Raw genomic sequence first — 13,518 nt, 5'->3', positions numbered from 1 at the left:
TGTTTACATATTTTATTTACCAAGTTGAAGGACTATTTATATGTAAAAGGTAAAAAAAAAAAAGCGATGTTAATTTTTTTACACTTTCTCTCAATTCATGATGCTACATATTTGAGGGAACATCTAATTTCACATTATTTCTAGCCTTCATAATGCAGTCTTTCTGATCTAAGATTTATACCAGGCTTTGCTCAATTGCACTGTTTGACTTCATTGCTGCCGGAATCTTCTCCTGTTGTATGATAAATAATAAGTGCTAAATTGTGTAAACTTGGATCTCCTTGTTCAGATGGGCTCTACACAAAGCTGAGTCATCCAAGCCATCGTTGCTCTTGACCTTGTTCATACCACCTTTCAGAACTCATCAGCTGTTGCCTTCCACAGCTCTAACCTCTTTTATTCCTTCTGCTTCGCAGATAGCTTCTCTACAAGTTCATTTAGGGTTTAGGTTTGGATCTTTTCTCCTCTTTGTCCTTTCTGTTCATCATTTATACCTACTACTAATTTCTGGCCCACACACAATTTCAAACTTATTTATAGGTGAGCTTTAAATCCTCATTTCTACCTTTAGTCTTTCATCTAGTCCAGTCTCCCACATCTCATTCTTTTTCTGTTTCTATGTAAACACAAAACTTAAGTCATATTGCACAATGTTTTTACTTGAAACCTCATGTGCTATCAAAGATGTCAGTGTCTTCATATTTATCCTTGTCAGCATAATTTTTGGCTTTTCACTGACTGGAGCCCTGAACCTGTAAGATGGTTTTAATAACAAACAAATGAAATGCATGTACAGATTAATGGTACAAAGCTCTAGTTGTTTAGCACCTAGGTTAGAGATATTCATGAGCAGCAAATCTTTGTTCCCAGATGAACATCACTGAAGTATTTGGGCTTAGCTCTATGTGTATAAGATATCAGTGGCACAAAGGAGTGTCCTTTCGTTTTCACTTGACAGACTCTATCTCGCACTGTAAATGTGTTATAAAGATTCACTGGTCTTTTCTTAAAGGACTGAGGAAAGGAGCAGTTAGGAGGCTGGGGAAGGACCTGGCATAGATTAAGAGTTTGCATAGTTCTCTGGGCTGGTTTGCTCTGCAACTCAGTATTGCGTAGAACTTCCCTGGTGTAGGGAAAACCACTGCAGTTCCATCTCTGGTGGATATGGCACACTCCATATAACAGCTTCTTGGAGTACATCCGTGGAGGACAACTGTAGAAATAGAAGACAGGTGTCTTCTGAAGTGACAGTATTGCACATCTCCTTCTGCCACATCAGTTTTGCTCAGCCCTGAGTTTTTCATCTAAAAAAAGGGACTGGAAAGGGAATGAAACCTTTAGTCGTGTTATAAAGAAGAGCATTCCAGCATTTGCAGTGGCCAGGATGTAGATGAAAACTACTGACCTCCTATTCAAACTCTTTCTGCAAGCTACAGCAGATTCCTGTAAATGTTCTTGAGCACTCCCAAAGCATTTGCAGGCTCAAAGATGGAAGTAATTCCATTGGTCAGAGAGGCCAATGTTTTCTTCTAGAGCCCATAAGCAGTGAGCCCATCGGTACCTTGGGGCAGTAGAGGTCTGGCAGCAGTGCAGGAGCCAGCAGGAGCCTGGCAGCACCAATGTGTTTTGCTGGCCTTGCTTCCAAAGCTAATAAGGTTGTCAGCCTCTAGGTCTGTCTGAAATTGTGTTTGCAGGTCACAGGGTTTCATTGTGAGGACGTAAATCAGTGGTAAGTTGGCAGCACATTAGAGGTTATTTTGGGAATGTTCTCTCTTTACCTTTTTTTTTTGTTTTGATGTTGCAGGAAATATTCAGGAAGTCATATTACAAGAACACTTGGAAAAAGAAGATGAAATTCTGGTTTCCTTGGCTGGTTTGAAGCAGGTATAACAATTGCTTAACTTAACCTTCTTGTATCCCTCAGCACTATTAATCCTCTTTTTTCCCCTTTTTAATTGTCTTTGTATGCTGCTGCTTTATTTTCTGTTATAGCTGTTTTACTAATACTAATGCATTAAGCATTGCAGAGCACTTTTATTTAGAAAGAAAACTGAGCTATAAAGAGTTCAAATGACTTGGACAGTGTCTGTTGCATGAAGAGTTCTGGAGAGGCCTTAAACAAGAGCTGAGGCAACACAGTTCCGACGTCAGCATTTTTCTTAGTGCAACATGTGCGTGCTGTATAATAATCATGCTTATGTCCCCATTATTTTATTGAGTTGCCACTTGAGTGTCATTCAGTCTAAAGGAAAAATGCTACATATATAAAATGAGAATGCTAATGAGCATCTGAAGCTCTGATTTCACTATCCTCTGCTCCCTTGAAATTCATTTTATCAGGAATGATGTGACATGCTAAATCTATAAGAGGAAATAATATCAGCAGTTTCATTCTCTTTAGATTTGTTTTCCAGATTCTGTAACAACATTGCAATTATATTTACATCTTTAGCCAATATAGATGTTAATACTGACATATTTCCTATCATCAAAGCAAATCTTATGGGGAAGTAGTGTTTGAGAGCACTCTGCATGGAGCTTTAAAAAATTCAGAATTCTTCCAAACTTCTGACTTACAGTCTTTCCCAATCAACAACAGATCAAAGATATTCTGAAGGGTTCCCTGCGTTTCAACCAGAGCCAACTGGAAGCTGAAGAAAATGAGCAAATCACAATAGCAGATGACCATTACTGCTCCAACAGTCAGAACAAAGGGACTGGCGATATCCTAAAGGGACCCGTTATGACAAAGCAACAATTCATCTCAGGACGACAGGTAAGATAAAGATATCTCAAATAGTTCACTGCTGGAATTAGTCTTACATTACCCTCTGGCATGGCCAGACACTACATGAGAGATACCATGCAAAAAAAGCTGAGTTCTGTCAGAAACACGTCTTGTTTCTTGCGGAGGTGGCCTGGCCTTAAGCAGTGAGACCCAGGATTACCAGTTCATATGGAGCCATGGTTAAAAGTTTATGTCTAGTTACTCTCCTATTTGTGTCAATTCTTTTATTGTAGCTTTATGTTCCACATACAGATATTTAAGTCAGAGTGTTTGTATTGTTTTCAGGGAGTAGTTCTTCTTTCAGATTTTTGAATCTACTTCTTAGGTTAATTTCTTACAAACAGATCTCAAAACTGGAGGTGAATGATCGCATATCAGTTGATTATTCTCATTGTCCTTCCATTATGTAAGAGCTGATTATCTGCATTGCAGTGTATCCTTGGCCAGTGCCAAAAAGGAAATAGCAAGGAGGTTACTTTTACCTTCTACTTCATTGTACTGACTTTCTCCTTGAATCAGTAAACATTTTCACATGCAAATCATTCAGTAACAGGACACATTCACACACAGTTATTTTTCTGTAAAGGTAAAAGCTCCCTCTTTCTCTAAAACTCAGTCTGACTCAAATGTGATCTTCAAAGCAAGTGCTTTTTTTATATGCACATTTCTATATACTTTTCAGTCTTAGAGTCATCTGCCAGGCCACTGCTGACACTCGCACCTGTAAATGAGCGGCAGTGCTGTCACCGCAGAGTCTAGTGCAGTCTGCAATCAAGTTAACTCATGACAAGTTCACCTAGGAACTCACTTTCAATTACTTATTCTCAAATAATAGCACAGTTGCTTTGACTTATGATACACAGTCCTACTGATTTAGACCATTCTATGAATAAACTAATATAAATAATATTTTAATTAAATTTCAGTGTTGGAAAGAATACTATGATTATATTTTTTTTACTTAGTAATGGCAAGTTCACAGAGCCAAGTTCTGCTGGAATCTCACTGATTCTTTAGCTGTTGTGTTTACAATCAGTAGTTTCTTCCATAACAAAGGCTGAAAATAACCAATGGTAGCTTGTTGGATCATAATGACCTCCTATTTTTGCATTTCATTTCCTAGCATTTTTACTACATTTACATTTTTCCATGCATAAATGGCAGACAGTATTTTTTACTATTTTTACTTGGATTTATTATAGAAACTGGAAGATAGAATGCCATTTGAAGCAACAGCATGCAGTATGATAGTGTGCAGACTCTGTTTGTGCTGGAGAAGCCCTAACTCAGACACCCGTCACTCAGCAGAAGTGCTTGGACATTGCATTCTGAGTGCTGGGAGTGAGGCAGCTGAAGCTTGCTCTGTGCAAGTTTCTTTCCAGCGGAAGCTTTGAGGGCTCATCCCAGTGTGTAGTCAGGATATGCACCTTTGAACTGAGCAATGTTCTCAGGTCCACAATTTCAGTGTGCTCTGTGAGGCTGCTAGTAAGCCAACTACAAATGATGTGCGTAGAGGCTGTACAAGCCAAGCTCCATCAGAGCTTTTAATGAGGCTTCAACACTATATGGCATACATTTGCAGATACAGTGCATTCATACCCATTAGCCCCTTCATATGTTATTATCTGGAAGTTCCCGCTGACCCTATTCCAGAAAGAGAAATAGGAGATTCAGGTTAGAAATGCTCATTGCAGTCCTGTTGTATCCCCCCATTCCATGCTGTTCCTGAGCCCATCAAGTTCAACTGCAGTGTCTAAAATCAAGTAGAAAGAGGAGAGCTTTGGATTCCCTTTATTAAAAAAAAAAAAAAAAAAAAAAAAAAAGGAAGAAAAACTGCTAAATTTAGCTCTATGAAATTAAAGTGGTAATGACTGGAGTTAATTGTTGGCCTAAACTAGGCCGCATCCCTGCCTTTTAATTCCAGTGAAGAAAATGGACTGCCCTAGGTCAAGCTGGGAGCAGATATGGAGAGCTGCAGGGGGCTTAAGAATTTCAACCATCCCTAGTCCATTTAATGCATTTCTTGCTAAAGAAAATTTACTGTATTTGCAGTTTTTGTGACTTTGGTAACGTTTAATGTGATTTACACTGTAGAGATTTCTCTCTGGTGGAATTATAGGGACAATTCTCGAACAGCTGGAAAAGGTACAGGTGTACCTATCATGTAATTGAGTCTTTTGTGCGTGGTTGTTACATAAGTATAAGTTATCATCTTCTTTTAAATCATCTTTTTTGCCTCAAGCTCTTTTCTGGAAAGTGACGATAAGGATACAGCCCTTCTTTGGAAAGGAAAGCTGCAAAATTAAAAATGCGAAAAATGAAGATAAAAGGCTCAGAGAAGTAGAGCATTTGTTGGAATGTTTGGCTTTCGTAGCAGTGTGCAGTTGACAAACAGAAGGCTTCTGTTGCTAAATAATGAATGATAATTAACACATTATCTTGCCTTTATGTAGATTCAGAGAAGGAGGCAAAATGAGCTGCTGTTCTTCTAAGCTTTCTTGAATTGTGTTCTTACAGTTAGTTTTAACTCATTCACAGTATGAAGGCAACTGAAATAAGCCTGGTGCTAGTAGCTGATATTCATCAGGAAAAAATGTTTGGAGAAGCCATATGGCAATGGGCGTAAGGTTGTTAACTTTCAAAGCTACCGGAAGTATAATTCTGTCATTTTTCATTTATTCAGTAGTGGCAGCAGATGGGAGAAAACACGGTTCACGTCAGCATGAGTTTCCTGAAACAGAAATAGGCAGAACAAGAAGGGAGGAGGTATTTTACCTCTGGAAAAAGTACTACAGTGAGTGGTAGGGGTATGCAAACATTTACAGGAGGCCCTTTTATATCATTTTTGAGGCAATGTATGTTGTCTGCTGCTTGTCTGATATTTCAGTGATCTGTTGGTCTCTTTAACTCAAACAGAAAGTATTGTTAGAATGAAAAATAGTATTACAAAGCCCAACACTAACAAAAAGAATTTAGGATGAGTGGTTTTCTTTCTTTTCACTTCATTAGGGAACAGGATGCTTCTTTAACTATACAAAAACAATTTTTTTAAGCAGAATTTGTGAATTATTTGTGAATTTACAGCAGCAGCACAAAGTGCTTCTGATGAGGGGTCCTTGCTGGGGTGCAGTGCCATAAGGAAGACAGCCTGTTAGCCAACTTTGGAGATGCCAGCAAAGAAAAGAAAACACTGATCTTGCTGGGAGAGCGTGTCATGAGATAATTCCTGTGGCAGAATCACAGAGTGGTTGAGATTGGCAGGGACTTCTGTGTCCATCTGGTCCATCTCCTGCTCACGCGGGGACACCTGGAGCAGACTGCCCAAGCCCACGTCCAGGAGTGTTTTGAAGATTTTCAAGGAGATCCTACAGCCTCTCTGAGCAACCTGTGCCAGTGCCCACGCAGTCAAGAAGTGTTTCCTGATGTTCAGAGAGAACCTCCTGAGTGCCAGATTTTGCCCATTGCCTCTTGTCCTGGCATTGGACAGCACTGAAAAGAATCTGGCTCTGCCCTTTTTTGCACCCTCCGTGCAGGTCTTTATACACATTGATGAGATTCCTCTGAGTCTCCTTCAGGCTAAGCAGTCCCAGCTCTCACAGCCTCTCATTGCAGAGATGCTCCAGCCCCTTGATTATCTTTGTGGCCATTTGCTGGACTCTCTCCAGTATGTCCGTGTCACCCTACACAAGATGGAGCCATCCTGATGTGAGGGCTGTGAGGACTGAAATAACATGATTCTGATAGCTCAGAATAATAAAGTGTATAATTTTTTAAAATGAGGCTATACTGCATTGACTGGGAGCTATTAAATAGAAATGTGGGAAGAAGCCAGGTGAGTTATGCAAGGGTTGTTGTTTAAAGGAACGTGTGTTTCTTTTGTAGAGAGGCAAAAACGCAAAATTTTAACATGATATTTAGGATTCCCAAAACAGTTCCACCTGGTCCTGTCTTGTGGCTGCACTGGGTGCCTACAAAACCAGGTAAATGCTGGCACAAGACTGGAGCAGAGCAGCAATGCCGGGTAGTCTATGGCCCCAGCCCCTGGAGGTGGCAGCTGACCAACAGCATCGCAGACCAGAGGAGAGTAAATGCTAATTAATAACAAATGATGTCTCACGTGACAAGTGCCTAAATAGAGAAGTATCTCTCCTTGTAGATCTCTTTAATTTCATGGAAAGTATTTGGAAAGTTGATTATTCACATTTGGGCTTCTCTGGTTCTGCACAGTCTGGCAGCTCTCTAATGTTGGGACCATTAAAACTGAACTTAAGACATTTCCATTTGAATGATAAATGGGTTATTTACAAAACAGAGTAATTGACGTAATTGTACCTAGATACTAGCTAGATAACAAATCAAACATTTTTATAAATTATAAAAACAGATTATTTACTGCAAAGGGATTTGTACTTTGTATTTAATCATGTATTTGAACTCTCATTCATATAAGTTTTGTAAGGAAACAGGTCACAATTCTGCATCTGAATTTCAGCTAATATTATATTTGTGACTTTTAACAGTTTGGAATGAATGTGTAAATAATAACAAAACTTGTAATTCCTTTATTTCATATTACAGTTCCTTCTCAATTACTGGTGGGTGTTTGCTTCTTGAGCTACTCTACAGATCCCTTTCATGAGTATTCTACTGTATAATTACTAATCAGAGCAATGAAAAATTGTTTTCAGCTGTAATGATAAATTTGGCAAAGCAAGTTTTGCTAGAGGCCATAGATACCTTAAACTCAAGTTGTGGCTTGGTGATACCTGTGGCGACCTCTATACTCCAATTTTATGTACTGTGCCTAGAGACTAACTGTATCTCATTCCGATTTTTTCTGTTCATCTTTTTTGTTATTGATTTAGTTTTTCTCTAATACCTGCAACCTTTATTTTACCCTGAAGTGAATTTACATTCATTCATAACTAAAGGATTTGTATTTGGCATGTGCGTTTCCATACTTCTCCTTTCCCTCAATCTTGCATTGCTGAAATCAGTATACTGGTTTCAATATCACACCATTTCAGGATACTTGTCCCCTCTCAGGCCACTTGGTAGGTTGCATTATGGTGCTGATACATCTGCAACTAAGTTATATTATATATATATATATAATATATATATTATATATATTATTGTTGGAGGAGCATCATGCTCTATAGGAGTTGAATCCATCTCTTGCAGAAGAAACTAGAGGCTGTTGTGCATTTATATTTCAACCATGCTAATAGATTGCCAGTTTTGTCAGTGTGAGAGAAATTCCACCCTGCCGTATCTCATAGAATCATAGAATGGCCTGGGTTGAAAAGGACCTCAAAGATCATCTAGTTTCAACCCCCCTGCCATGGGCAGGGTCGCCAACCACTAGACCAGGCTGCCCAGAGCCACGTCCAGCCTGGCCTTGAATGCCTCCAGGGATGGGGCATCCACAACCTCTCTGGGCAACCTGTTCCAGTGCCTCACCACACTCTGAGTGAAAACTTTCCTCCTAATATCCAGCCTAAATCTCCCCTATCTTAGTTTAAAACCATCCCCCTTGTCCTATCACTATCAACCCACGTAAACAGTCGTTCCCCTCCTGTTTATATGTTCCCTTCAAGTACTGGAAAGCAGTCTTCCCTTCTAATTACATGCAGCATTGTCTTTTTAAAAGTTGGATTTCTGCTGAATATGTCCAGTTGGAATGTAAGATTGCCAGATCATTGAGAATTTTCTGGTGCACCAACATGATTCATGATCCACTATTGGAATGTTTTGGGACGCTCGTTTCTCAAGGTCTAGCCAGATAGATAAGGGATTCTCAGACCCAAGTTTTCTGGTAGAGTGAGACAGTGCTTAGTTCCTTAGCCCACAGCATCAAGCCCTGAAGCTCTGGGAGTACGAATCTGCCTTGCCTTGAACTGGCACACACTAAGATGTGATGTACAGCTCAGATTGCACTGATCAGAATTTTACCAGGAAATTTTATGTCAAATCACTGTCTTGAAGAACTGCAAGATGCCATTGTACATGTAAATCTGCAAAAAATTCCTCAACTTGATATGGGCATTGCTACTTTTGAATAATGATCATTCCTTTATCCCATTCCTGGATCACCGATGTGTGTCAGAAACCTCTTTTAAGTAATAAAACAGGTACTAACTTACAGTTCTTTCTGTGCTGTTGTCTTACAGACTGCCACTGATTCAAGCACTAGTGAGAGGAAGGGTGCTGATGACTGTATTATGGTTTCCAAAGAAGAAGAAGGAAGCAGAAGTGCTGTCCCGGAGCCAGCGCAGTTGCTTCAGACATTCAAGGAGTCAGTGGTGAAGCCAGAAGCTCCATCTCGTCCTTTGGTATTCTCTGACCCACTGATGGGCTCCATCTCAGCCTCTTCCAGCAACCTGAGTTCCAGCCCTGATGACAACAGTAGTAATAACAGCAAAGATTCTGACTTTGCTATTGTCAGCCCACTGGACATCTAACTAAACTGGCTGGGAGAAACTGGAAGGCCAGCTGGTACACCTCAGCTCGGCTTCCAGTGGTTCCACGGGCTGGACTGTTCTTTGGTTTAGAAGGACAGAAAATAGGTAAAGGTAACCCATTTCAGCTGCCAAAAGCCTAAGTTAAAAAAAAATACAATTTTTGTTGCAACTCTTCCAAAAGAATATACACCTTGTAATGACTGCCTTAAGTAAAAACCCAGTAAAACCTGGTTCTAATACACAGTTATTCTTAGTTATAGAGCTGTCTTACTTAGGAGCTTTGTTACTATAGAACTGTTGCTTTTCCAAAACATAGAATAGTGTGTGCTAGGTACCATGATGGATTAGGAAATGCGTAGGTACTTGACATCAGACCTGAAGAGGCAAAGACAAACTAGATTTAATATCGTCCTTTCACAAAATGTGCTAGACTGGGTTTTCTGAATAGGCAAGGGCACTGTTTCTTCAGAGATTGTGACTAGAAAAGTAGAGAATGTAAATCAGAAAAATTAAAAGCATCATCCTGGCACTTGTTCTCAGTTGAGGAATCGTAGTTTCTTTGTCTTCATCCAACAGTAGCCTGAGGTGTGTTAAAGGCACAGGTTTGTGTAGTAGTTCCTCAGCACTGTGTTAAAGTCGAATGTGTTACAAATTCCTTGAGAACGGGAACCTATACAACAGAGCCTTACTTCCTTTTGCCTACTATTATTCCCCTTGAGTGTTCTCAGCTCACCTCTTTTCCTCTTTGTATCTGTGTGTTTCTACTCCCCTGGCATGAATTAATTTTGATTTTACTGAGATTACTGCCATCAAAGAGTAGGGAAATTACATTATTTCATAGTGTGCACCTGAGCCAGTTGATCTAAAATTATTTTGAGTATGGTAACTTACCAGGGAAGGGTGCAAAGTGATATAAAATGTTCATAATTAAAAGCACTTTATGTCTCCGTACTATTATCTTCTGTATATTCTGTTTACATATATGCCTATATGATTTCCACATTACTAGTCAGAAAAAAATACATACTGGTGCAGCAGCATTAACCAACAGAAAGTTTTTAATTTACCCTAAAACTTGTTCTTCTATGGAAAAGCGTATTTCTTTCCCATCGGGTATATAGTGCACGTTATAACAGTTCTTTTCAAGTAGATAAGATGAGGCTTCTTTGTACTCACCGATCCCTTTAAACTCTTCTGGAATTTGCAAAAAGGTGCTGCTAGTCAGAGGAAGCCTGCTGCTCACGCAGGACCTGCGCAGTTATAGCCAGAGGAAGCAGTGCTAGAAAATTACTCCATTTCTAACAACAGCACAAAATCTGAATCATTTCATTTCAAGATACTTATAAAGTACACCGTGCAAGAACATTGTAATTGCATGGGAAAGCTTCTGTTGGTATAGTCTTTTAAATGGTAGTAATTTGCTGATTAGTCTGTAATTGTCAGTGGAGTTAAGTACAATATCCCAAAGATGAGGTGACATGGTTGGCTGGTCTTAGATTTTGCAAGGTCTGTGTCAGTGACTGACATTAAGAGATAGCTGCCATGTAACTACATGGGAGCTGCCGTATCCTTACGCATTCAGAAGCCGCCATGTAGTTCTTCTGAGATTCTTTGTGCCTTGTAAAATGTTAAAATGCTGGAATGTTGCGAGCAGGCATAGCATCACACATCTCTGTGGCAGAGTGGTGTGAACACTCAGATGACTTTGTTTAGAGGAGAGACCTTAAACGAGTAACGTTTCAGGTAGGTGTTTATTTTGGTTTAGTTTTAAGCTTCATAGAAAATCACTTTGGAAATAAACATGCATGCCTGTCTTCAGGTTTATTTTATTTCCCTGATTTTGCGTGAATGCCAGGGGATTAGGTGCCTGTTGGTTTTTTTAGGTCTTTCCAGCTTTTCTAGCCTTAACCCATTCAGCAAGGCTTGTGCCACACCACCAACAAAGGGGAATCTGTTCAACCAGCACTTGTGGAAGGAGGAAAGAAATATTCTGGAGACAGAGAAACAAGTTTTACATTCTGTGATACATAAGCCTTCAGTGATTCCAGAACTTTGGCAAGGGAAAATGTTTTTACTTTTTTTTAATTATTTTTTTAAGAATCATTCTTTTCATTTCTGTTCCGGTTGTTTGTTTCAGGGATCACATTGCTGTTTTCTTGAGCGGTCTCATTGCCGTTGGAAGAGTGTGATTTGTACAGTCCTTTTATTTTTGTAAGTTAGTTGTATCTTTAATATTGCATATTTTAAAGCAGCACTGAAAGTATATACAGATTTTTGGAGTCTCTAACAAGTTTTTGCTAAGCAGTGAATACCACTGAGCTGAATGCGTGTCATGCCAAGGGATATAATAAGATCCTTAGAAGCAGAGAGATGATTATGCAAGTAAGATTAGAGCGAGTTCCAGTAAATGAATCTGCTTTGGTTATACCATGTCCTTCCACATCACAAATATGCTGTCTCACACTTAATCATGGTACAGAGATAGTTAAAATGTTATATACTCATTAAATCAGATGACCCTGTAAGTTAGACAGAGTATCAGACCATCACCCTGTCTTGCTTTATGTTAGGAATATACTGAGAAATAAATTGCTATTTAAAGTGCAAGGTTATTCTTTTTCCCCAGAAAAGACCTGCTCATAATGTTCATGGATACCAGTAACAAGGTAGAAAAATGATGTGCATTGAAAACTTCCAATAATAACTAATATGGGATTAAGATGTGTATTTGAAACTGTTGTACTGTATCTTACATCTGTAATTTATGACTGTTTGAAGTCTTTTGCATGTCATATCAGTTGTATGTACTGCAGAGAGGCAGTATGATATTTTGAATGGGTATTCATTTAGTCGTGGAACTTTGTATCTTTGTTCCAGAAGAACATCTAGCCCACTTTATTAAAGAAAGAGTTGCTACTTTCCTGGGTTGTGCTTGTGCTGTTTTCACAAAAGGAAAAGCTTTTTTACTAGAATATTTGAAGTATGATTTCTCAAAACAAAGGTTATTAGAAACTTTAAAACTATTCCATTATCTATATAAGCAGATATATTATTAACATTTAAATCAGATTTTATGTATTTGATCTAGGGAATCAAACTGTTTGTCATTTATCTCGCCCAACCAGTGCAGAATATTTTCTATTGTACCATATTTATTGTATCTGACAATGCTGTACAAGATTTAAAGTGGTATAACCTTTCTGCTGTTTCATTAAACTTGTGACAGTTTCATCATCTCAGTCACCATCTCAGTATCTGTACAGCACCTTTCTGAATCTCAGAACTCTATTGCACATTCTTAAATGGTTCCCTTTATTCTGTAATGTGTTCTCCTCATGAGAGGACACTGGAGCAGCATTTTAAAAGATTAAATTTCAGGTTTAACATCTGTGGGACACTTGTGCCTGGCAGTTACAATGTCATCTGTTCAAATATGGACACAGCAATCTTAACTTGAACAGATTTTCATGTGCTGGGTGTCAGCCCTTAATACTTTTGATTTTGTGCTGCATGTGTTGGTCTGGAATGAATGTCTGTAAAGGTTTATTAGACTTGAAAAGGTGCAGTTTCATAAAATAAACTCCATTTGGCTACAGAATAGCGATTACACCGTCTCGTAATCTGTGCTGTTCTTTTAAGAGTGATTATATACAGTCTGCATTAGTATTTCCTGTGTTGCTAGACTCTCACTTCAGTAGCTAGCTAAATTTAGAGATGAAAGAGCATGAAAGAAGGTCATTGGAGAAACAGCAACTTGAAACGTGCACACAGGCAACTTGTTTGCCTGCTGCTTGCAATATATTTAACCACTAAAACAGTGTCAGAGGTATTAGGAGGACTCTGCAAGAGGTGAAATGTGTTACTCTAGAAACAGAAGAAAAGTAGCAAGGGATGAGCCATGAGGCTTTTAAACTGCAAATTCTTTTGGGCAGGATCCATCTTCTTCTCTGAATTTGTACAGAACTTCTAAAACTGTTTGTTGTAATCACAAAGACTGTCAAAATGGGGTTAATAATAGTACGCTTATCAATTCACCAGGCTTTGCTCTTTCAAACAGTAAGCCAGGTGAAATCCAATAGTAATAGCTCAGCTGACAGCAGCAGGATCGTATCAGAGAAGAATTTGGTCCCACACTGCTGAAGTAAGTGCAATTGAAGAGCGTTACATAATTAAACATAACAAAACAAAAAAGCACAAAAGTGAGACAATAATGTTGCTAAATACAAAAAGCTGTATTTACCTCAAGGCATACATGAAGCATGACAA

General features: G+C 38.9%; 1 protein-coding gene across 6 annotated transcripts in view; it reads left to right on the top strand.

Moving 5' to 3' along the window:
• TBC1D5 (TBC1 domain family member 5) overlaps window positions 1-12,859 on the top strand; it is a 305,440-nt gene extending 292,581 nt beyond the window's left edge. For 4 of the 6 annotated variants that reach the window (XM_021386230.1, XM_021386228.1, XM_021386227.1 and 1 more), the window contains 3 exons: window positions 1,805-1,884; window positions 2,600-2,776; window positions 8,962-9,252. In XM_021386230.1, the coding sequence (XP_021241905.1) occupies window positions 1,805-1,884; window positions 2,600-2,776; window positions 8,962-9,252 (548 nt within the window). Of the gene's footprint in view, window positions 1-1,804; window positions 1,885-2,599; window positions 2,777-8,961 lie in introns of all 6 variants that reach the window. The other 2 variants (XM_021386231.1, XM_021386226.1) reach the window with 1 other exon arrangement.

The sequence above is a fragment of the Numida meleagris genome, chromosome 2, assembly GCF_002078875.1.
Source record: "Numida meleagris isolate 19003 breed g44 Domestic line chromosome 2, NumMel1.0, whole genome shotgun sequence".
Classification (NCBI taxonomy): Eukaryota; Metazoa; Chordata; class Aves; order Galliformes; family Numididae; genus Numida; species Numida meleagris.
This window is presented reverse-complemented; position numbering and strand designations above follow the sequence as displayed.